At 43.1% G+C, this 26,577-nt stretch overlaps 1 protein-coding gene across 1 annotated transcript; it reads left to right on the top strand.

Annotated features, from left to right (window-relative positions):
• The first annotated feature begins 16,154 nt into the window (after positions 1-16,154).
• Positions 16,155-18,749, top strand: LOC107277026 (uncharacterized). Its single transcript, XM_026026879.2, has 3 exons — positions 16,155-17,288; positions 17,863-17,997; positions 18,099-18,749. The coding sequence occupies exons 1-3, from the start codon at positions 16,710-16,712 to the stop codon at positions 18,456-18,458; spliced, it is 1,074 nt and encodes a 357-aa protein (XP_025882664.1). The 5' UTR covers positions 16,155-16,709; the 3' UTR covers positions 18,459-18,749.
• Positions 18,750-26,577: the final 7,828 nt, after the last annotated feature.

Here is a 26,577-nt window from a genome sequence, read left to right as displayed (position 1 = left end):
TAAAACTAGAGTGATAATTGAGATAGTTTAAGTTATTTTTCCGTGGAGAAAATACGAGCGTGCCATCCATCAATGTGCCGAGTACTAACACTCTTTTTCCATATTCTAGTCTTGTCTGGGCTGCTAATGGGTCCATTCCAACATGCCCTTTTGTGTTTCTTTTTCTCTCGGCACCATTTTTTTCTACACTACTAAAATAACTCTAAAACCGACACTTATATGTACTAGTTAATCTAAAGCCAGCACTTATGACCCTTTCCCACCCCCCGAAAGTATATAAAAGTAAAAAACCGGCACCTTTGACCCCTTATAAGTGTCGGTTTATTAACATCTTTAATAAAACAACACTTATAACATGGTTATTGGTGTCAGTTTTTTTAAAGAAACCGACACCTTTGGGGAGCCGAGTTGATGAACCTCACCGATTTTTTCTGGGCGACTTGAGTCTCCACTCATTCACTCTCTAGCAGCCTTATGCCCCCTTCCTTACCCCCAACACTCAACTACACACCAGCTCACATTCTTATCCTCTCTAGCTCTCCCTCCCCCCCTCTATCTATCTATCTATCTATCTAACAACAGCGACCGGTGGCGGTGGCTCCATGAGACGACAGCGGTGGTGGCGGCACGCCTGTACCCGGAAACACGACGGCTCCACGACGACGACGACAATGACTCCACTAGGACGGATCTCTAGGACCGGCGACGCCTCGACCTCCGCTTCTATCCTCTCCCAGGCAGCGGCTGTGGCTATGGCGGTGGTGACAACTTGGCTTAACCGGGATAGATCTCTGGTGCTGGAGATGCCTCGGCCTCCGCTTTTGGCTCCCGTACAATCTCCTCCACCGCACTGAAGGGAGCCACCACAACCCCTTCACCCCGGTGGCTTGGCCGGTGCTGCAGGGATTCGCCGTGCTGGTGACGAAGCCGAGGACCCTGACTGCTCACTCTTTTCCAACTGGTACCCCTTTTGCTTTTTTGCATTGGGATTTCTCAATTTTTTGGGAAGGGAAAATGTGCGGGATTTCATGTTGTAGGGCCTTTGAGTTTGTGTTGGATCCAAACATGAATTGTTGTGTGCAATGTAGCTACCTTATTGTTGTGGATTCAGATGTGATAAATGTATTTTATTTGTTCTTCCATGAGATGTAATGAATATTCTTGATCTTTCTTTCATGGCTTCTTGACACTGGTAGAGAAAGCGTTTGTAGTCCCGGTTCGTAATCCCCCTTTAGTCCTGGTTTTCAAACCGGCACTACCAATCCGGGACTAAAGATCGCTATCTTTAGTCCCGGGTGAAATACATGCACTACTTGTTTCAATACATATATATGCACATAATATATATATATATATATTATATTTATATATGTTTCAATACATATACACGCATAATATATATGTATTTATACATATATATGTTATGCAAATGCATATGTATATATATATATATATATATGAAAGCACTTAACATTTTATGTGCATATATATATATATATGACCAAAATATATATTTACATTAAAGAAAATGTGTACATGCATATAGAAAAATAGACATGTATTAATTACAATCCATTATGATGTCCTAGCTAGCTACGATTTTGACGTAGTAGTAGTCGTTATCTCAGAAGCGCTAAGGACCTATGAATTGTATTTCCGTTGTAGTAGAATTCACCCTTGGGATCAAGGATTTGTTCGTTGATGAATCCCATGAGTTGTTCTTGAACCGCCGCGATAAATTCCTTGTGTGTGATCAGGTTATCCCTCATGCGAATAAACTATAATGAATGTATGAAATTAATTAGTAACTAAACAACAAATCAATACGTACGCAATGAAAATTTGAATTTATTTGTACGTACATCGAGCTCTCTTGTGGTGATGATTTGGTTTGCAAGGCAGTGGCAATACTCACACACGTAGTAGCCGCACAAGTTAGTTCCCTGCTTTTGCTTTGCGCACTACAAATAAATGACAAACGGCGAGAGATCTAATTAATATAAATGTAGAGCATGTGTACTCACAGGAAAATTGAACTTCCGCCTAAGTCTTTCTCTCCATTTGCCGCGGACCAAATGACGGAACCGATACCAAGCCCTACATGGAGTTTAAAGCTATGATTCGTAGTAGCAATTAATTATAACAAAATTCTTAATTAACATAGGAACTTATGACAGTACCTGTCTATAAGTTCGAAAACCTTGTCAAACGTAGACTCTTTTTTATCCATTGAGTCATATACGTTGACGGTGCAGGCCTCCAGGTCGAAGAGTAAAAGGACCCAGTGGAATCTGCAATGTGCGTGGGATACATTACATATGAAACACTTAGAATGTTCGTACGGGAATGAAATTTGGTATAGGAAGACAGTAAAATTAAACTAACTCTGTGTTATATGGCAATAGTATGAACGTCTTGTAATGCTGCGCCTTTAGGAGATGGACGAGATTGTCCTCTGTGGCTTGCAGATACTGGTCGAGCATTGCGACGTTTACTTTCCGAGGGTCGATGAATCCAATATCGAAAACCCCCCGCCGTCGGACCCTTTGAATCTCCATTCTACAACGATAAAAGGAAGTATATATTATATATAGTCTGCTTATATACAAGGACCTAATTAACTAAAGGAAACGTAATAAGAAATCTAACTGAACGATACTTACAAAATCCAGCAACTCATAATAGAGGCATCGAGGGCGTCCAGCTGGTATAGTTCGTAGATACCCTTGAAATTGATCCAGAGAATGTCATCTCCTTGCAAGAAGTCCGTGTCCCTGATCCTCGCTCCGATCATCTCTCTACCGGTGGCACTCATCTCCATGTACAGTTGATGGAACTTGTACATTTGTGTGGGTAAGGACTGCAGCTGCTCAAGCTTGACAAGCGGTTTACCGAGTTCGTACATGTATTTCACTTCCGCCTTTTCGATTGGTGCGCCTCGTAGCAATTGATCCGTAGTTAGCCCGGTGTCAGTAATAAATTTTTCTATTCCAAAATCTTCACCAGTCACCAACGGCTCGATCTCCTGGTTTGGTTGCTCTCCAAGCTGAGGGACTAGTTTGGACTTTCCAGAAGATGCTTTCTTGAGTGTTCGCTCATAGTCCGATAGCTTTATGGCCTCCTTGGCACGTGCAGACATACCCCTGAAGAAGTTCCTGACACTCGGGTCTATAGGAATCTTCTTTTCTGGACTTCGAGGCTTCAATTGTCTCCTAACTTCCGATGCCACATAAGCGTCAAGCTCCTCTTGCGTGCAATCGTACCCCGGGTCCTTGTTCTTGGCGGCGTCAACTTTCGCCTTCTTCGTTGCCCTTGTGGGGGCAGGCGATGGAGCTTGGGGGGCCCTTGACTTGGAAGGTGCCAGACGAGGAGCTTGAGGAGGAGTCGGTGCAGGAGCCTGAGGAGGAGTCGGTGCAGGAGCCTGAGGAGGAGACGGTGCTGGAGCATGAGGAGGAGACGGTGCAGGAGCCTGAGGAGGAGATGGCGGAGCTGGAGGAGATGGTGCATGAGATGCCGCTTGTCGCCCAGGGAGGATGATATACCGCTTGCGCCATAGTATAATGGCGTGGCTTGTGTCTCGTAGATGCGTCTCACCGTCTCCTCCAGGGTAATCCAACTCGAGGTCCTCGTACGCACCTTCGACCAACTCAACTTCGACCTTGGAGTATCCTGCTGGAATCGGCCTGCAGTGGTAAGTACCTGAAGGGTCCATTGGGATGGCCATGCCCGACGCCACCTTCACGTGGTGAGAGGTTATTTATTAGTAATCAACATATCTAAGCAGCAACTTGCGGAATGGACAAATCTAAAATCTGTAAACTACGAGTTTACCTTTATTGATAAGTTGTTGAAGGGAATATGCAGCTCACATGGTGTCCGCTGAGTGATGTCATCAACGGGGCAAGTGGTTTCGTCCTGGGTTTGCATGGCGTCCATGCTCTGTGATCCTACCTGCCCCGTTGAGGCGCAGCTGCTACGACTTCCTGAAGGGCTCACCATTGCAGGAGGAATGGTTGGCTGGGGATCATGGGACCGATGTGTGGCCATGCGTTCATCAACCTTCCTTGCCACCTCCTCTTGCATGCTGAGCTCGTAGCTCGATACCCTGTACTCAAGATCTGCAATCTTCGTCTCGGTATCTCTCTTGCTCCTCATCCGACTCCTGTACGTGTGGATGTCCTCCTTGAATCCAATCTTCCAAGGAATCACCCCTTTCCCTCGTGTTCGTCCTGGATGCTCTAGAGTCTGCAGGGCGAGTGACAGCTCGTCCTTCTCTCTGTCGGGTCGGAACGTGCCTTGAGAAGAGGCTTCCACTGCATCCGTTAGTCGACGCGCAGCCTCGCGTATCTGATCGCTGAAGACCAGGGAGCCATCAACTGGGTTAAGCGTTTCACCGTGAGCGTAGTACCAGAACTTCAATCGATCCGGCCATTTAGCGGTGGCCGGTTCGATACCCCTCTCAAGCAAGCTTGCCTCCATCTCCTCCCACTTCGGCATCGCGACGCTATAGCCGCCTGACCCCAAGTGGTGATGGTACTTCTTCTTGGCAGCATTTTCTTTGTTTCTTTCCATCATCGTCTGCCCTTGTTGACCTGTCTTATATGCAACGAACTCGTCCTAGTGATCCCTTAGCTTTGGGAATGTGTCAAAGTTCGGTGTCTGCCCCTTCAGGATATATTTCTAGTACAGATCTCCCTTGAAGCTTTGAAACTGTTCTGCCATTTTCTTTAGAGTCCACCTTTTCACTTTGTCCTCTGTACCCGCGGGAAGGGTGAATGTCTCGAGCATTGTGGTCCACAGCATCTCTTTCTCCAAATCTGGGACAAAGCTCTCATGATCTCCGCGTGCCCTTGTTCTGCGCCAGTACACCGTACTGATAGGCACGTTATCCCGCACAACCCAACCGCTGTGTCGTACGTAGTTCTTGGCTGCTTCCGCCGGGGCACTAGGTTGGCTGTCTTCGTCCACTTCCGTTATGATGTGCCGACCCTCTAGCTTCTTTGCGGCACCTCATTGCCCGCGTGCCCTCTTCTGTCCAGCGGAGGGTTGACTTCCACTAGCCTCCTCCTCCTGGTTCCCCTCCACATCCCTCTCCACGTTCCCCTCCTGGTTCCCCTCCGCATCCTTCTTCACGTTCCCTTCCTCGTTCAAGTACTGGTTTGGATCCTCATTCCCCTCTTCTTCGTTCCAGTACTGGCTGCTTCCCTCCGCGATTGTATCGTACAATATCTGTTCCTCATCGCGATCAGCCATCTGTTCATACAAGAAATAGTTGCTAAGTCTATAGGTCATTTTTGCTTTAACAATCTTATATGCTAACAATCATATATGCTAAGTCTAACTGTCGTATATTAGAACCCTACACAATCTTATATGCTAAGTCTAATTACAAATCTAATAATCTTATATTAAAACTATAATAATCTTATACTAAAACTCAAATAGTATTGTATTAAAACTGTAATAGTCAACTATGCTAAGTCTAAGTGTCGTGTATTAGGACCCTAGACAATAATTATATACTAAGTCTAATTACAAATCTAATAATCTTATATTAAAACTCAAATAATCTTGTATTAGAACTCTAATAATCTTATATTAAAACTCAAATAGTCATATATGCTAAGTCTAACTGTCGTATATTAGAACCCTACACAATCTTATGTGCTAAGTCTAATTACAAATCTAATAATCTTATATTAAAAATATAATAATCTTATATTAAAACTCAAATAATATTGTATTAAAACTCTAATTATGTTGCTAAGTCTAAGTGTCGTATATTAAATCTAATAGTCTTAATTGCATTAAAAATCTAACAATCATATATTTACATCACTTGCCTGCGCGAATTCCTTCGAGGGCTAGCGACCACTCCGGCTTGAGGGACGACGACGACAACGACTTTTCTGCAACATACAAAAAGATGTATTAGGATAAACGCAAAGTAACATATATTGTATTTCACGTTCGCATTCTCGTTAAGTTCACGTTTCGTTCATGATCGTTCACGTTCGCGTTGTCATTAAGTTCACGTTTCATTCACCTACGTTCGTTCGTTCCCGTGAGTTCATGTTAACGTACGTTAAGTAATGTTCGCGTTCTTGTTAAGTTCACTTTTCATTCACGCACGTTCGTGCGTTTATGTATGTTCACATACAACGTTAAGTTCACGTTCACATTAGGTTCACGTTCGTTCAAGTTCATTCACGTTCACGTACGTTCGTTCGTTCACGTTCTCGTTCACGTACGATTCATTCGTTCACGTTTGTTCACGTTCTCGTTCACGTTCGTTCGTTCACGTTCACGTTCACGTTCTCGTTCACGTTCGTTTGTTCGTTCACGTTCTCGTGCACGTTCGTTCGTTCTCGTTCAAGATCGTTCGTTCGTTCACGTGGCGGCAGCGGAGCGGCGGCGTGGCGGCGCGGAATCGGCGTGGCGCGGCGGCGGCGTGGCGCGCGGCGTGGCGACGGCGTTGCGCGGCGGCGGTGTGGCGGCGCGGCAGTGGCGTGCCGCGGTGGCGTCGTGGCGTCCCAACGGCGTGCCGCCGCGGCGCGGCGCAGCCCGGCGTCGTGGCGCGGCTTCGTTGGCACTACCGGCGCGACGTCGTCGCCGGTGGCGGCCGCATCGAGGTCGGGGTCGGCATCGTCGGCGCGGCGGAGTCGTGTTCGGCCGAGACGACGTCGGCGGCGGCGTCGGCAACGAGGCGGCCGACGGCGGTTTGGGGAGAGAGAGAGAGATTGAGGTCGGAGAGAGAGAGGGAGGCGGCGGCGGCTCTCACCCCAGAGATGCGGCGGCGGCAGAGGTGGCGACGACGACGTACGCGAGACGACGGCGAGATACGACGGCGGCGTCGGTGCGGGGATGCCGTAGGCAGTGGCGGTGAAGGAGAAGCCGAGAAAGAGATCGATCGGAGAAAAAACTTCTAAGTGTTGGTGGATAAGACGAGGGCGCGCATCGGGAATATATATACCCCTAGATCTTTAGTCCCGGTTGATGAGAACAACCGAGAGTAAATTTACTCCCGGTTGTTCTCATCAACCGGGACTAAAGATATTTTCCCGCTATTTCCAAATTCTTTTTAAACCCGGTTAGGGTTAAGAACTGGGACTATTGATAAGCGCACTGAATATTAATTTCCATTACATATGTGTTTCTAAAATAGAAAATAATGCATTAAAATTATTTAAAGTCGAAAAATTAATGACAATTACTTCGAAAAATTATTGTTGTCTGTAGTAAATTAAGTGGACAAAACGTAATAACCAAATATATGATTTAAAATTAATATAAATTCTAATAATCATATATACTTAGCATATGAATGATATTAAATTGTTAAAAATTGTAATTAACATATGTATATACATACGACATGCATGATTTAAAATTAATAAAAATTCTAATAATCATATATAATTAGCATATGAATGATATTAAATTAATTGTTAAAAACTCTAATTAACATATGTAAATGCCACATGCATGATTTAAAATTAATAAAAATTTGAATAATCATATATAATTAGCATATGAATGATATTAAATTAATTGTTAAAAACTCTAATTAACATATGTAAATGCCACATGCATAATTTAAACTTTTAAAAATTCTAATTATCGCATATAACTAGCAATTACATGATTTAAAATTGTTAAAACCTCTAATAACCGTACGTAATTAACATATGCCATACAACAATTGATTTATATGGATAATCAATACATCCAAAATAGTTTACATCGTGTACACAATAATTACGGCAATATATCGGCTGTGATGGTTGACCGCACGTACTTTCTCCTCACTATTGTTCCCTCCTTGTGATCGCTACGTGAGTAAGGGGTGTCTTTATTTGATAGGAGTATGCTAGGGTCAATCGTCACCGTGAAAGGGGGTTGCCCATCCAACTGATCGTAATCCTCGTCAGTCTTGTCCTCAACTCCAACGATTTTTCTTTTGCCTGGGAGAACCACGTGACGCTTCGGCTCGTCAGGCCCTCTGCCCTTCTTTCCTTTGCTAGACATGTCCTTCACGTAAAAGACTTGCGTTACATCATTGGCAAGGACAAAAGGTTCGTCCGAGTATCCAACCTTGTTAAGGTCAACCGTTGTCATCCCACTGTCATCAATCATTATGCCTCCACTAGTCAACCTAACCCATTGGCATCGGAACAGAGGGACCTTGAGAGGACCATAGTCAAGTTCCCATATGTCCTCGATGGCACCGTAATACGTGCCAGTTGTTCCATCGTATCCCATGGCATCGATACGAACAACGCTGTTTTGGTTCGTACTCTTCATGTCTTGGGCTCTCGTGTAGAATGTGTACCCATTGATCTCATATCCCTGGAATGTCGCGATCGAGATGTTGTCATAGCCACACGGGGAAAGTATCAATGTGATGCCGTGTAATCCATGCATCAGACTTACCGATTATTCTGGTGCGAACTAGAGCCAAATTCTCCTCGATGTAAGGAGCTACCAATGAAGATTGTTGCAGAACCGTGAAATGGGCTTTACGGAATAAATTGTTGTCTACCGTCATTATTGCTTTCCTTCCGAGAGTTCCCTTTCCCCGTAGTCTCCCTTTATGGCGTGATTCAGGTACCCTGATTAGGCGAAGGTCTTCAATAAATTCTACGCAAAATTCGATGACCTCCTCTGTTCCATACCCTTTGGCGATGCTTGCCTCTAGACGAGAACGGTTACGAACATACTTCTTCATAACGCCCATGTACCTCTCGAAAGGAAACATGTTGTGTAGGTATACAGGCCCGAGAATACTGATCTCTTTGACAAGGTGACAAAGCAGATGCGTCATTATATTGAAAAATGAAGGTGGAAATATCAACTCAAAACTGACAAGACATTGCAGCACATCATTCTGAAGGGCTTCTAATCTATCCGGATCGATGACCTTCTGCGAAATTGCGTTCATGAATGCACATAGCTTTGTTATTGTTGCCCGGACATTGTCTGGAAGGATACCCCTTATTACAATTGGTAGCAGTTGTGTCATCAACACGTGACAGTCATGAGACTTTAGGTTTGTGAACTTCTTCTCCTTCGTGCTTATTATTCGCTTGATATTCGTGGAGTATCTAGACAGTACCTTTATGCTCTCCAAGCATTCAAACATACTTTCCTTCTCTGCCTTGCTAAGAGTGTAGCTGGCTGGACTCAAGTAATGGCTTCCTTTCTCCTTTGGTTCCGGGTGAAGGTCGCCGCGTTGTTCCATATGCTTCAGATCATTACGTGCTTCCAGTGTATCTTTCGACTTTCCATATACACCTAGGAAACCAAGAAGGTTTACGCAAAGGTCTTAGTGAGGTGCATCACGTCAATTGTGTGGCGGACATCCAAGAATTCCCAATAGGATAACTCCCAAAATATAGAGTTCTTTTTCCACATCGCCGCGTGACCATCTTCGCTCTCTATAGGCTGGCTTCCAGGCCCCTTTTCGAACATTACTTTAAGATCTTTAACCATATCAAACACTGTTTTCCTGCTGCGATGTTTAGGCTTCGTACGGTGGTCTGCCTTATGTTCAAAGTGCTTGCCTTTCTTCCGTACCGGGTGGTTTGCAGCAAGGAATCGACGATGACACATGTACACAACCTTCCTACAGTGCTTAAGATACGTACTTTCTGTTTCATCCATACAGTGAATGCAAGCCTTGTACCCCTTGTTGGACTGACCGGAAAGGTTGCTAAGTGCAGGCCAATCGTTGATGGTTACGAACAACAGCGCTAGTAGGTTAAACTCCTCTTGTTTGTCCTCGTCCCACATGGGGACACCTTTCTTTTTCCACAATAGTTTAAGATCTTCGACCAGTGGTCTTAGGTACACATCGATGTCGTTACCAGGTTGCTTGAAGCCTTGAATAATAATCGGCATCATTATGTACTTCCTCTTCATGCATAGCCAGGGGGGAGGTTGTAGATACACATCGTAACGGGCCAAGTGCTATGGCCGCTGCTCATCTCTCCAAAACGATTCATGCCATCCGTACTTAATCCAAACCGTATGTTTCGTGCGTCCTTTCCAAAGTCTTTAAATTTTCTGTCGATGTTTCGCCACTGCGAATCATCGGCGGGGTGTCTCAGCATCCCGTCCTGTTGACGCTCTTCAGCATGCCATCGTATCATTCTAGCATTCCCCTTGTTCCTGAACAAACGCCTTAGCCGTGGTATTATAGGGAAATACCACATCACCTTAGCAGGAATTCTCTTCTTTCTCCTGGATCGTCTCGTCTAATCTTGTATCGTAGTGCTTTGCAAACAGGGCATGCTTCTAGGTTCTCGTACTCCTCACCGCGATATAGGATACAATCATTCGGACATGTGTGAATCTTCTGAACTTCCAGTCCTAGAGGGCAGACTATTTTCTTAGCCTCGTATGTTGTCTCGGGCAATTTGTTTCCCTCCGGAAGAATGTTCTTGACGAGTTTCAATAAATCGCCAAATGCCTTGTCACTAACACCATTTTTTTCCTTCCATTGCAAGAACTCCAGAGTGGTATCCAACTTTTTGTGCCCCTGCTCGCAACCTGGGTACAACGACGTTCTGTGGTCCTCTAACATCTTGTCCAATTTATGGGCTCCCTTTTCACTTTCGCAGTCCTCCTTGGCGTCCTACAACATCTGAACAAGATCATCCGCAACGTCGTTACCATCAGTATCCCTTTCCTCCTCACCGGTTTGATTTCCTTCAAATCCAATGTACTGAGCAAAGTCCAGAATATTGTCGTCTTCCACTTCATCTTCTTCCATTTCAACACCTTGCTCTCCGTGGGATGTCCAACAATTATAGCTTGGCATGAACCCCGACTCAAACAAGTGGAAATGAATAGTCCTGGATGCAGAATACTCCTTCTGATTCTTACACTTATTGCATGGACAACAAATAAAACCCTTATGCCTGTTAGCTTCGGCCACTCTCAAAAAATAATGCACGCCGTCAATAAACTCTTTTGACCGCCGGTCAGCATACATCCATTGCCGATCCATCTACATGACATGAAAAAAAATCGTACACAAATAATTATTCTTACAATAATGACGGTCATACAATAATTATAAAATAATTACAAACTCTTTCAACAGTCATACAATAGATGACATATCATTATGCATACAAAAATTATAAAATATTACACCAAATAATTCTTATTTACTATTTCTAAAGTTTCAAACTAATATTAATGTGTTGTACTTCTTTTAATTTTCATTTTAGTTTGTTTTCTATTATTTAAGATTAACTTTCACTATATTTTCCTTCTCAACTATTTTATAAAACCTTCTTTAGCAAATAATCTAAATTTCTATATATTCTTTCTTCCCCCCACACAAATTTTCTCTCTCATCAACTTACAACTAAATTTTGGAGACATAAAAGTGTGCAAAACATAGCTCCAAATGTAATATGACAAAAAAAACATTGGAGGATGAAGTTGCTAACCTTTTAGGCACCTCTGATTTATATATAATCACCAAAATAAATTCACAAGAAATTTTGGCATGACCTCCCCTCTTTTTTGAAGAAATTTTGAAGCTTGCTCGGGCAGCTGGAGGAGGAAGAAGACATATATATATAGGGGTGGGACTTTAGTCCCGGTTGGTGTTATGAATCGAGGCTAAAGATTGCCGAGATCTTTAGTCCCGGTTGGTAACCAACCGGGACTAAAGTTACGATCTTTAGATCCCGGGGGGGGGGGAGGGGGCTGACAAACCCTGATAGCATTTGAACCGCATCTTACCAACCGGGACTAAAGACCAAATATGCCCGTTACCCTTTTTAACCGGGACTAAAGATCATCTTTAGCTCCGGTTTTTATTGCAACCGGGACTATTATGGAATTCGGCCGACCGACAAAAAATGGTTTCTCCACCAGTGTGATCTATGCCTTAATGTGGATCTTGGGTATGGCAGTCGAAGCATCTGCTCAATTCATCAAGCTGGCTCCCTTTTTTTTTTGTCTGACGATAGGTACTGGTTCTAAAACCGGCATCTATCACATGGCTCATTAATTAGTGCCGCTTGTGTGACGCCGGTTACAGAAACCGGCACCTATGCAGGCTTACAAACTGGAAGTAATCTATGTTTCTGTAGTAGCTAGTTCTATTTTCAGCCCAATAAACGTGAACTAAAGGGCTCTCACAGCTTCCGCCCACCTAAATTGGAAACACTGATATGTGTTTGTGCATTGCTTACACTTCTGCTCATAAAATACACTCTTTTTACTGATTTTTTAATCTGGTAGCATGAAAACTTACCAGCATGATCATACATGTTCAAGCATAAGAAATCGAGAATTCAGAGAACCTTTCAGCTCTTACAAAATTATTTAAATAAGAAAAATTAGATTGTACATAACTCTATAAGGATATAATTCTGGAAATTTGCTCAGAAACCAAAACGTACTTATAAATATCAAGGATTAAATTTCCGCACAAAGTGAAATATTCAACAGATCACACTAAACGATATCCCTACATACACTCTACACAATTATACAACAGAAACAATTACTTTTTGAAAAAAAAAATCCTTGTGTCACATTATATATAAGTTCATCAATTTTTTTGATGTTATACAATTAATTTTCTCCTTTTTCTATTTAATTTATCACAAACAAAAACATGATATTATCGGTGTATTTAGTTTTCTTAATGAGCTTACAAAACTATACTAGCAAGGTAGCATTTACATGCAAAATATTGTGAAATTTTGCATAATAATTTGTCTGCACTTTCGTTAAACCCCATCAAGGTAGACTGATATCGTCGAGTATATCGAAATATTGTCCCAATATCCAAATTGGAATGGCCTTCCAGCCATACTGGAATTGACAAGCTTAATTAATCTGTAGAGTTAATTAAATCCAGAAGATACACCCCATGTTGCTGTAGTAACCTATATGAAAGAAAACAAAAAAAATTGAGCAAATGCCTATAATTAAGCCGTAGGCTATAATCGGTTTGCCACACATACTGATTATAAGCCGTACATGTTATTATAATCTGTAGGTGAAACTTTTATTTATATGTCTTTATTGATTTAAAAGCTAATACTAAAAGCAAGCTCTATAAAAAAAATTAAAACCAACTTCAAAATTTAATTTGAAAATTCAAAATTTGCAGACACTTATAAGCTATGTAAGGCAAAATATTGTAGGAAAAAAGAGCGGGATTGTGGGAACCATACATATGAAATCTACTGGCTTGGCTTTTTCTTGATAATATGCTCTCACGCATGATGTCGTCATTTATACACTTGTGCTTGTTTACCAGAGAACTACAAATAGTGGGTGACAATTAAGTATACGATAACCAACTAAAGATAGCATAATAGGCTTTGATGATCTATTGCATAAATTGTCCCCATCTTTCTTATATGGATAACAAAATAGACCGTTATTCTCGCCTTTAATGGGCATTGACACCATTGTTGAATTTGGCTGTGGGAAAACCCACTAGTTTTCCGTTCTTTTTCGGACATGTAATGCAATACGCATTACGTACCCATTAGTCATATTTATTTGACGTTGGTAGCTAGTATTAAATTTACAAATATAAGCACATGCGATACAGTTACACGGCATGGGCAGTCGATGCAAACTAGCTGAGTGAATATGTACGTGCACTTCAACAATTCAACTGGAAGTGGCTAAGAGAGGATGGAAAAAGTCTGAAATATTCTCTCGAACATTTCTTTTTATAGAAATAACTGTTTCACAGAATATGGGTACTGCATTGCGTGGCTCATGACTCATCAGAGATATGGACCAAAATGACATAGACAAATTGGTCCTCTCGAATGGGGCCCATAACATCAAACACGGAGGTGCAGCTAGCGGGCCCACATTGATGCGGGACAGTGCCGACCAGGTGGCGTCTCTCTCGAGTCTTGACCTAGCTATTTCATCGCAAACGTCACCACCGACTGAAACCAGATCAAACCTACGCGCCCCTATAGTTGTTTTTTTATTGACAGCCAGTATACATAATTGAATGTTTTAAATTAAAAAGAGCCTATATCTTGTTCTAACTCACTATTATACCTGTTCATCTTGCTAGGTTCAAGCCCTTGAAGAGTTTCTTTCTTCAGAATCGGCAGCCTTTATTTTATTCCATCGACCATCGAGGGCCTTCCTGATTTCTCGAGGATAAGATAGCATGGTACTTACATATAACCGATCATTGTCCAACCCCCAAAATGTGATGACTGATGACTTGATATTTGTTAATAATTTGGTGTTTAGCAGACAATCTGATTACTTTCTAATCACAAGTCTATAATTGGTCCCACAGTTGGTCTATGAGTCCGTACATCCATGGCGCATATGCATTCCTTTGGAATTTATATTTTATAATTTGTAGTATTACAGTTGATTTACATTTTCTCGAAGGCATACAATAATTCAGATATACGTTTGTATGTTTTCATTCACGTTAGACCATGTCGTATTACTACCTCCGTCCTAAAATATAGCTATTTCTAGCACAGTGTCTTGTCCTAAAATGAAGCTATTTCTCCACCTACCTCCTCCTCTCAACCAATCACAACCATTATTCTTTGTCTATTTTCTCTTTTCAACCAATCACATACTTTCTCTAATCATTCTCACATACTTTCTTAATACCCGTATAACCTAAAAAATAACTATATTTTGAGATGGAGGAAGTATCTATTTAAGATCTGTTGCAATGCACGGACACCTGAGTAGAAGAAACACAAGCTTTAAAACTAATGTATGTTGGACTTAGATAGCTTTTCAACAGACTCTAGCAGTTACATCTGCCATATCTAAATGCAAAGGGATATGTGTCATTAACAGGTCAGAAGCATGCATGGTTGATATTCCTGAAATCATCAAATCTTTAGATTTTCTAAACGCAAACTGCGCACCCCTGGAAGCTCTATTGTTCAGCTGGAGTTGCTTATTGCGATTCATAGTCCACTCATCATCATAGGGAATGTTACGTAGGACCTCAAACATCATTGACTTGATGTGTTCAACACATAGTACATGGAAAAATTAACATGCGATGTGTCGCCTCTATACTCGATCTAAATCTGACCACCTTCAACACATTCATGAACGAAGTGATACTTTCTGTTGATGTGTTTGCTCCGGCCATGAAATATCGGATTCCTCTTTCTTCCTCACTCCGAACATGATCTTGGGTATCGGTTCATCTTTGCCGGTTCATGGTTCCTTTATGAACCGATAGTGACGAAGCTCCATCACCGCCGATTCACAATTGTTATGCAGTGAGAGTAGCTCGATCTATCTATATATAGAGCCAAATTATTAATTATGCAAACGAACTAAAGATAGCTGAATAGAGTACAATACTCCCTCTATACTCGTAAAGGAAGTCGTTTTGGACAGCGACACGGTCTCCAAAACACAACTTTAACTTCTTGTTTCTATAAAAAAATTTATTGAAAAATGATATATGTATACTTTTATGAAAGTATTTTTCAAGACAAATCTATTCATATAATTTTTACATTTTCAAACTCAACAACTTGAGAGTTATTTATGATTTATATTTCTAAGGTTTGACTTAAACATTGTCCAAAACGACTTCCTTTACGAGTACGGAGGGAGTATATCGCATGAGAGTTAACTGTATCACTACCGTGGATATGCAAATAACCACAGGCTAGACCGTCGTTCTTGCGTTTAATGGGCATTGACACCATTATTGTCTAAGAGTTTGGGGCATAGGAAAACCCGCTAATTCCACTCTTTCCGAGACATGCCATGCAATAATCACCATGTGCTCCAAGCTAAGTACGCGCAGGAGCTCGGCTTATATATACATCAGCAAATTCATGCAGTATGCATTATGCAGTGACAACCAATCAGCTTGGCTGCATCACTTCAAAATATTGGTTCGGACATCTAATAAAGTTGTAAACAAGATAAATTTGTTCGGAAAAAAAATGTAAGCTGCCACTAATGATATATTTGTTCGGGCTAGTACTAGTATTTCATATATGGGCCAGAAAGTCAGACGGACAGGTGCGGGCCCAGTTGTCAGACAGAAGTGCAGGCCCAGTTGATCCGCGGTGTGTTGGACTCCAGTAGGAGCAGCCGACCTAGGGCTACGCGGCTGTAGCTATCTATCTCATCGGGGGATGCGTGCAACGCCGCCACCGACAGACACACCGCGTGTTCTGGACGCTGCCCTTGGAGAGGAGATGGAGCCCGCAAATCCGCCGATTCCGCCGCCGCCGCCGCCGCCACCGCCTACCAGGAAGCCTACCAGGAAGAGGGGAAGGGGGGCGACGAAGGGCGACGACCCGGTCCCGGATGAAGCAGCACCACCATGCAAGCCGTCGCTGCCTCTGGCCACGGGGAGCAGAAGGGGGCGCAGCCATGTACCTCCGCCACTCGGAGTTGGAGGAGACGGCGGCGAGGAGGGCGTCGACTTCGTCAGCCACCTCCCTGACGCCGTTCTTGGCATCATCATCTCGCTCCTCCCGAGCAAGGACGGCGGTAAGACCAGAACCCTCTCCAAACGGTGGCGCCCTGTCTAGCGCACCACGCCGCTCAACCTCGAAGCCAGCGATCTCGCCCCCGGCGCCAACGGGGCGGCGCTAGCCGTCCTCCTCACCCATATACTCCTCGCTCATGCGGGGCCCGTACGCCGCTTCTGCATCCCCGCGCAGCAGATCCACGAGCGCCCCGCCATGGTCGAAGGCTGGCTGACATCGCCAAGGTTCAACAACCTCGAGGAGCTCGAGTTCACGGAAGACCTCTGCTATATGAGACAACTCCTTCCGCTGCCGCCATCCATTTTCCGCTTCTCCAACACCCTCCGCGTCGCTGCCTTCAGCCAATGCCGCGTCCCTGATTGCACCGACCTGATGCTCCAGTTCCCCCATCTCAAGCTGCTCTCATTACGGCAGGTGAAAATCTCCGAAACCTCCCTCCATAGCATCATCGCCGGCTGCCCTGCCCTGGAAGGTTTGCTGCTCAGAAATAGCTACGGATTCCGATGCCTCCGGATCAACTCCCCTACCATTAGAGGCGTCGCCTTCCATTCTCCCTACTGTGGGAGTCACGGCGATGGAGAGGTGGGTTATCACTTAGAAAATGTTATCATCGAATTTGCTCCATGTCTTGAAAAGTTGCTCCATATTGAACGCTCGATGGGACTTGGAGTTCGTGTATCCGTGATTATGGCACCCAAACTGGAGACATTGGGCATCCTAGACAACGTTAACGATGTCTATTCCCGACTCAATTTCGGCACAGTGGTTTTCAAGGTATAATATATGTATATGTAGTTGTGGCTTCCATTATCCCTATAACCCCCTAGCAATTTATTGGGATTAATTACAAGCTGCATTTTACATTAATTTCTATGTGCGTATATTGTTAATAATATGTGGTGTTAGAGTATAGCTATGTACGTCCAGTCCATTGTCTTAGAGTTCTCTCTAGATGATATTAGGCTGATTTAGACAACATCATTGAGCATATAATCATTCGTTCTTCATGTCACTGTTCTAAAGACTATGGCATACTAACTAGATTATCGCTTAAGTTTACAGGATAGCAAGCTCTTGCACACTATGATTTTGTTTGGTTGTGTGCATCCTCAGTAGATGTAGCGGCTGGATATAATTTTTTTACTTGATTAGATATCCATTATCTACTCCCGCCATCCCAAAATACGTTTAGACATCACCTATAGTACTACAAATCTGCAGAAACCCTACCTAGATTTGAAGTTTTAAGTTGGTGTCTAATCGTAGTAGTAGGTAGCTATATTTTTAGACTGGGGGAGTAGAAAATATGATCGACATGTCCTAATGTTATGTTCCGTACTTAATAAAGGGATTCGAGGTTGTTAACTTCACAAGGCCAGTGTCGAGTGTAAAGGTTTTAGCTCTCATCATGGATAATCTCAGCTTGGACAGGGTTATCAAGTTAATGATATGCTTTCCATGCTTGGAGAAACTGTACATCAGGGTAAAATACTTTTCTTTTCAAGTACTGTGTTGCCATACTTCTTTTGTTAGTTTACATAATCAGAAGGTATTTAATCTATTATTCCCCAATTTTTTTTTCAGGGGATCAAATATGGGGAAACTAATTACTGGCGCCGCAAATATGGGAAAACTATCAAAAGCCTTAACATATGTCTCAAGACTATTGTGCTGGATGATTATCGTGGCTCGAAGCCGCAAGTTCAGTTCGCCAGATTCTTCATATGGAATGCGGCTAAGCTTGAGAATATGATATTTATGAGTGGACCTAACAACGACAACACATATGTTATTGCAGAACAGCCTAAGCTGCTGGAGTTTGAGAAAAGGGCTTCAAAAACTGCTCACTTTCATTTTAGATCCAAGAAATGTTATTATGATTGGGTGCATATCAAGGATGTCCATGATTTGTCTCTTTCAGATCCTTTTGAATGTACCTGTTGAGACTGATGGGTGAAATTCTTGTACCTTTTCAATATTCGAGCTAGGCAAGAGGACTTTGCGGAGGTGCTCTGTTCGAATTTAAGACTGATGGATGTTGTCACTGAGCTGAAGAACTATATTGATCATGTTGAAGATTTATCTTAATTACTGTACCTTTGGATGTTTATGAAGAAAAGGATTGATGTATTGGGCTGTTGTTTCTCAGATACCATTGCATGTGTGTTGTTCCATTTTTTGCTGTAACAGTACTGGTTAATAAAATTGTTGTAGCAGTCATATTTTTTGATTTTTTTTCTATCCTCAATATTTTTTTACACACTAGAAAAGTGCCTGTGCTTTTCAACGGGTAAACTAAATCATGGCACATTTTATGTGCAGTATTCGAGCGTTATGAGTTGTGAAATTGACACATATCACTGGTGGAGAAACCCTTTGTAGTCCCGGTTCGTAACCCCCCTTTAGTCCCGGTTTCCAAACCGGGAGTACCAATCCGGGACTAAAGATCGCTATCTTTAGTCCCGGGTGAAATAACCGGGAGTAAAGATCGCTATCTTAGCCACGTGGCCGGCTGAGCCATCTTACCAACCGGGACTAAAGATCGAGCTGACCTTTTTTTTTTTTTGCATGCCCCTGTTGCTGCATGGTTTATATATATATATATATATATATATATATAAACCATGCATATATATGTTTCAATACATATATATGCATACATATATATGTATATATATATATATTATATTATATTATATGTATATACATGCATAATATATATGTATTTATACATATATATGTTATGCAAATGCATATGTATATAGATATATATATGAACAAAATATATTTACATTATAGAAAATGTGTACACATGCATATAGAAACATATGTAGTCATGTATTAATTATAATCCATTATATGTCCTAGCTAGCTACGATTTCGACGTAGTAGTACTCGCTGCTAGCTCAGAAGCTAAGGACCGGTGAATTGTGTTTCCGTCGTAGTAGAATTCACCCTTGGGATCAAGGATTTCTTCGTTGATGAATCCCATGAGTTGTTCTTGAACCACCGCGATAAATTCCTTGTGTGTGGTCAGGTTATCCCTCATGCGAATAAACTATATGAATGTATGAAATTGATTAGTAATTAAACAAGAAATCGCTACGTAATGAAATTTTGAATTTATTTGTACGTACATCGAGCTCTCTTGTGGTGATGATTTGGTCTGCAAGGCAGTGGCAATACTCGCACACGTAATAGCCGCACAAGTTAGTTCCCTGCTTTTGCTTTGCGCACTACAAATAAATGACAAACAACGAGAGATCTAATTAATATACACTTGTATGTATTTGAATCGGAGAAATATAAATGTAGAGCATGTGTACTCACAGGAAATTTGAACTTCCGCCTAAGTCTTTCTCTCCATTTGCCGCGGACCAAATGACGGAACCGATACCAAGCCCTACATGGAGTTTAAAGCTATGATTCGTAGTAGCAATTAACATAACAAGATTTTCTTAATTAACAAAGGAACTTATGACGGTACCTGTCTATAAGTTCGAAAACCTTGTCAAACGTAGACTCTTTTTTATCCATTGAGTCATATACGTTGACGGTGCAGGCCTCCAGGTCGATGAGTAAAAGCACCCAGTGGAATCTGCAATGTGCGTGGGATGCATTACATATGAAACACTTAGCAAGTTCGTACGGGAATGAAATTTGGTATGTAGGAAGACAGTAAAATTAAACTAACTCTGTGTTGTATGGCAACAGTATGAACGTCTTGTAATGCTGCGCCTTCAGGAGATGGACGAGATTGTCCTCTGTTTCTTGTGGATATTGGTCGAGCATTGCGACGTTTACTTTCCGAGGGTCGATGAATCCAGTATCGAAAACCCTCCGCCGTCGGGCCCTTTGAATCTCCATTCTACAACGATAAAAGGGAGTATATTATTTTCTATGGTATACTTATATACAAGGACCTAATTAATTAAAGGAGACGTATAGTAAGAAATCTAACTGAACGATATACTTACAAAATCCAGTAACTCATAATAGAGACGTCGAGGGCGTCCAGCTGGTATAGTTCGTAGATTCCCCTGAAATTGATCCAGAGAATGTCATCTCCTTGCAAGAAGTCAGTGTCCTTGATCCTCGCTCCGATCATCTCTCTACCGGTGGCGCTCATCTCCATGTACAGCTGATGGAACTTGTACATTTGTGTGGGTAGGGACTGCAGCAGCTCAGGCTTGACAAGCGGTTTACCGAGTTCGTACATGTATTTCACTTCCGCCTTTTCGATTGGTGCGACTCCTAGCAATTGATCCGTAGTTAGACCAGTGTCAGTAATAAATTGTTCTATCGTCATTTCTTTACCGGTCACCAACGGCTCGATCTCCTGGTTTGGTTGCTCTCCAAGCTGAGGGACTGGTTTGGACTTTCCAGAAGATGCTTTCTTCAGCGTTCGCTCATAGTCTGATAGCTTGATGGCCTCCTTGACAGATGCAGACATACCCCTGAAGAAGTTCCTGACACTAGGGTCTATAGGAATCTTCTTTTCTGGACTTCGAGGCTTGAATTGTCTCTTGACTTCTGATGCAACGTAAGCGTCAAGCTCCTCTTGCGTGCAATCGTACCCCGGGTCCTTGTTCTTGGCGGCGTCAACTTTCGCCTTCTTCGTTGCCCTTGTGTGGGCAGGCGGTGGAGCTGGGGGGCCCTTGACTTTGAAGGTGCCGAAAGAGGAGCTTGCGGGGGAGTAGGTGTAGGAGCACGAGGAGGAGTCGGTGCAGGATCCTGAGGAGGAGTCGATGCTGGAGCCTGAGGTGGAGACGGTGCTGGGGGAGCATGAGGAGGAGACGGTGCAGGATCCTGAGGAGGAGATGGCGGAGCCGGAGGAGATGGTGCATGAGACGCCGCTTGTTGCCCAGGGAGGATGATGTACCGCCTGCGCCATAGAATAATGGCATGGCATGTGTCTCGTAGATGCGTCTCACCGTCTCCTCCAGGGTAATCCAGCTCGAGGTCCTCGTACGCGCCTTCGACCAACTCAACTTCGACCTTCGAGTATCCTGCTGGAATCGGCCTGCAGTGGTAAGTACCTGAAGGGTCCGTTGGGATGGCCATGCCCGACGCCACCTTCATGTTGTGAGAGATTATTTATTAGTAATCAACATATATAAGCAGCAACTAGCGGAATGGCTAAATCTTACCTTTATTGATAAGTTCTTGAAAGGAATATGCAGCTCACATGGTGTCCGCTGAGTGATGTCATCAACGGGACAGGTCGATTCGTCCTGTGTTTGCATGGCGTCCATGCTCTGTGATCCTACCTGCCCCGTTGAGGCGCAGCTGCTACGGTTTCCTGACGGGCTCACCATTGCAGGAGGAATGGTCGGCTGGGGATAATGGGACCGATGTGCGGCCATGCGTTCATCAACCTTCCTTGCCACCTCCTCTTGCATGTTGAGTTCGTAGCTCGATACCCGGAACTCTAGGTCTGCAATCTTCGCCTCGGTATCTCTCTTGCTCCTCATCCGACTCCTGTACGTGTGGATGTCCTCCTTGAAACCAATCTTCCAAGGAATCACCCCTTTCCCTCGAGTTCGTCCTGGATGCTCTGGAGTCTGCAGGGCGAGTGTCAGCTCGTCCCTATCTCTGTCTGGTCGGAACGTGCCCTGAGAGGAGGCTTCCACTGCATCTGTTAGTCGTCGCGCAGCCTCTCGTATCTGATAGCCGAAGACCAGTGAGCCATCAGCTGGGTTGAGCGTTCCACCGTGAGCATAGTACCAGAACTTTGATTGTTCCGGCCAATTGGCTGTTGCCGGTTCGATACCCCTCTCAATCAAGCTAGCCTCCATCTGCTCCCACTTCGGCATCGCGACGCTATAGCCTCCTGACCCCAAGTGGTGATGGTACTTCTTCTTGGCGGCATTTTCTTTGTTTCTTTCCATCATCGCCTGCCCTTGTTCACCTGTCTTATATGCAACGAACTCGTCCCAGTGATCCCTTAGCTTTGGGAATGTGTCGAAGTTCGGTGTCTGCCCCTTCAGTATATACTTCTGGTACAGATCTCCCTTGAAGCTCTGAAACTGTTCTGCCATTTTCTTCAGAGTCCACCTTTTCACTTTGTCCTCTGTACCCGCAGGAAGGGTGAATGTCTCGAGCATTGTGGTCCACAGCATCTCTTTCTCCGAATCTGGGACAAAGCTCTCATGATCTCCGCGTGCCCTTGTTCTTCGCCAGTACACCGTACTGACAGGCACGTTATCCCGCACAACCCAACCGCTGTGACGTACATAGTTCTTGGCGGCTTCGGCCGGGGCACTAGGACGTCCAACTTCTTCCACTTCCGTTATGATGTGCCGACCCTCAAGCTTCTTCGCTCCACCTCGTTGCCCGCGTGCCCTCTTCTGTCCAACGGAGGGTTGACTACCACTAGCCTCCTCCTCCTGGTTCCCCTCCACATCCCTTTCCACGTGCCCCTGCTGGTTCACCTCCGCATCCCTCTCCACGTTCCCTTCCTCGTTCAAGTACTGGTTTGGATCCTCGTTCCCCTCTTCTTCATTCCAGTACTGGCTGCTTCCCTCCGCGATTGTATCGTACAATATCTGTTCCTCATCGCGGTCAGCCATCTGTTGATACAAGAAACATCTGCTAAGTCACGAGACATTTATGTTTTAACAATCTAAGTCATGTATGCTAAGTGTAAATGTCGTACATTAGAACCCTACACAACCTTACGTGCTAAGTCTAATTACAAATCGTGATATAAGCTAAGTCTAGGTGACGTATATTATACAACCCTAGCTAGTAAATAATTATATACTAAGTCTAATTACAAATAAAATAATCTTATATTAAAACTCAAATAATATTACATGCTAAGACTAAAATAGTCATGTATATGCTAAGTGTTTCGTGTGTATATGCTAAGTCACGAGACATTTATGTTTTAACAATCTAAGTCATGTATGCTAAGTGTAAATGTCGTACATTAGAACCCTACACAACCTTACGTGCTAAGTCTAATTACAAATCGTGATATAAGCTAAGTCTAGGTGACGTATATTATACAACCCTAGCTAGTAAATAATTATATACTAAGTCTAATTACAAATAAAATAATCTTATATTAAAACTTAAATAATATTACATACTAAGACTAAAATAGTCATGTATATGCTAAGTGTTTCGTGCGTATATGCTAAGTCTAATTAAGACTACAATAGTCAATTGCTACTTGTCGCACCAATGCCGTAGTCAATAATTACATACCAAGTCTAATTACAAATAAAGTAATATTATATTAAAACTCAAATAATATTACATGCTAAGACTAAAATAGTCATGTATGCTAAGTGTTTCGTGTGTATATGCTAAGTCTAATTAAGACTACAGTAGTCAATTGCTAGGAGTCGCACCAATTCCGTAGTCAATAATGTCATACTAAGTCTAATTTGCAATAAAATAATCTTACATTAAAACTCAAATAATATTAGAACACTACACAATCTTATATGATCAGTCTAATTACAGGTCTAATAATCTTAATTAATTGCATTACAAATATAACAATCATTTATATTATTACGTCACTTGCCTGCTCCAATTCCTTCTAGGGCTAGCTCTTCCACTCAGGCTTGACGGACGACTCCGACAACACGTCTTTTCTGCAAGATACAAAAAAATGTATTAGGATAAATGCGAAGTAACATATATATATATATATATATATATATATATATTGCATTTCACGTTAACGTTCGTCCTCGTTCGTTCGCTCGTTCACGTTCCCTAGCTCGTTCACGTTCGTTCGCTCGTTCTCATTCACGTTCGTTCGCTTGTTCTCATTCACGTTTGTTCCCTCATTCTCGCTTGTCTTCGTTCGATCGTTCTCGTTCTCGTTCTCGCTCTCGTTCGTTCGATCGTTCTCGTTCTCGTTCACGTTCTCGCGGCAACGTACGTTGACGTGTTCGTTCTCGCTCTCGTTCGTTCGATCGTTCTCGTTCTCGTTCACGTTGTCGCGGCAACGTACGTTGACGTGTTCGTTCTCGCTCTCGTTCGTTCGATCGTTCTCGTTCTCGTTCGTTAACGGCGGTGTGGCGGCATCGGGGCGGCGGTTGGCGCGGCAGCGTGGCGACGGCGGCGGCGGCGTGGCGTTGCGGGGCCATGGCGGTGGCGGCGTGGCGTGGCGTGACGGCGGCGGCGTGGCGTGGCGGCGGCGGCGTTGCGCGCGCGGCGGCGAAGGCGGCGGCGGCGTGGCGACGGCGGCGGCGTCGTGGCGTTGGCATGCGGCGGTGGCGTTGCGCGGCGTCGAAGGCGGCGGCGTGGTGCGTCGTCGTCATGGCGCGTCGTCGTCGTGGCGCGGCGTCTCGTGGCGGGCGGCGCGACGGAGAGAGATCGAGATCGGAGAGATCGAGATGCATGAAGGGAGATCTGGCGGCGGCGGCTCTCACCCCAGAGATGCGGCGGAGGCGGCGGCGGCGGCGAGGCGAGATACGGCGGCGTCGGCGCGGGGATTTGCCCTAGGCAGTGGCGGCGAAGGAGAGAGGCCGAGAGAGATCGATCGGCCGAAAACGTTTAAGTGTTGGTGAAGAAGACGAGGGCGCACCGGGAATATATATACCCCTGGATCTTTACTCCCGATTGTTCTCAACAACCGGGACTAAAGATATCTTTAGTCCCGGTTGTTCTCAACAACCGGGAGTAAATATCTTTTCCCGCTATTTCGAAATTCTTTTTAAACCCGGTTAGGGTTAAGAACCGGGACTAAAGATTATAGCACTGCATATGATTTTCGCTTACATATGTGTTTATAAAATAGAAGTTAATGCATTAACATTATTTAAAGTACTAAGATTAATGACAATTACTTCGAAAAATTATTTTTGTCTGTAATAAATTAAGTGGATAAATCGTAATAAGCAAATAAAATTAATAAAAATTCCAATAATCATATATACTTAGCATATATATGAATGATATTATTATATTGGTAAAAACTCTAATTAAGATATGTATGTACATACTGCATGATTTAAAATTAATAAAAATTGTAATCATCATATGTACTTAGCGTAGGAATTATATTAAATTAAATGCTAAAAACTCTAATTAACATATGTAAATGCCACATGCATGATTTAAACCTTTTAAAAATTCGAATAGTCATATATAAGTAGCATATGAAAGATAGTAAATTAAATTGTGAAAAACTCTAATATATGAATGATAGTTTTAAAAATATATTAAATTTAATACTTTTAAAAATTCTCCAGTCAATTATAATTAGCATATGAATGATAGTAAATTAAATGTTAAAAACTCTAATTAACATATGAAATTGCCACTTGCGTGATTTAAAACTTTTAAAAATCCTCTAGTCAATTATAATTAGCATATGAATGCTAGTAAATTAAATGTTAAAAACTCTAATTAACATACATATGAAATTGCCACCTGTGTGATTTAAAACTTTTAAAAATTGTAAGTATCACATATAACTAGCATATACATGATTTAAACTTGTTGAAACCTCTAATAATCGTGCGTAATTAACATATGCCATACATCAATTGATTTATATGGATAATCAATACATCCAAAATAGTTTACATCGTGTACACAATAATTACGGCACGTACTTTCTCCTCACTATTGTTCCCTCCTTGTGATCGCTGCGTGAGTAAGGGGTGTCTTCATTTGATAGGGGGTTGCCCATCCAACTGAAAGGGGGTTGCCCATCCAACTGACCGTAATCCTCGTCAGTCTTGTCCTCAACTCCGACGATTTTTCTTTTGCCTGGGAGAACCACTTGACGCTTAGGCTCATCAGGCCCTCTGCCCTTCTTTCCTTTGCTAGACATGTCCTTCACGAAAAAGACTTGCGTTACATCATTGGCAAGGACAAAAGGTTCGTCCGAGTATCCAACCTTGTTAAGGTCAACAGTTGTCATCCCACTGTCATCAATCATTACGCCTCCACTAGTCAACCTAACCCATTGGCACCGGAACAGAGGAACCTTGAGAGGACCATAGTCAAGTTCCCATATGTCCTCGATGGCACCGTAATACGTGGCAGTTGTTCCATCGTGTCCCATGGCATCGACACGAACAGCGCTGTT

Source organism: Oryza sativa, chromosome 7 (genome assembly GCF_034140825.1).
Source record: "Oryza sativa Japonica Group chromosome 7, ASM3414082v1".
NCBI classification, from domain to species: Eukaryota; Viridiplantae; Streptophyta; class Magnoliopsida; order Poales; family Poaceae; genus Oryza; species Oryza sativa.
The sequence above is the reverse complement of the archived record's forward strand: the minus strand, read 5'-3'. Positions and strand labels throughout refer to the sequence as shown.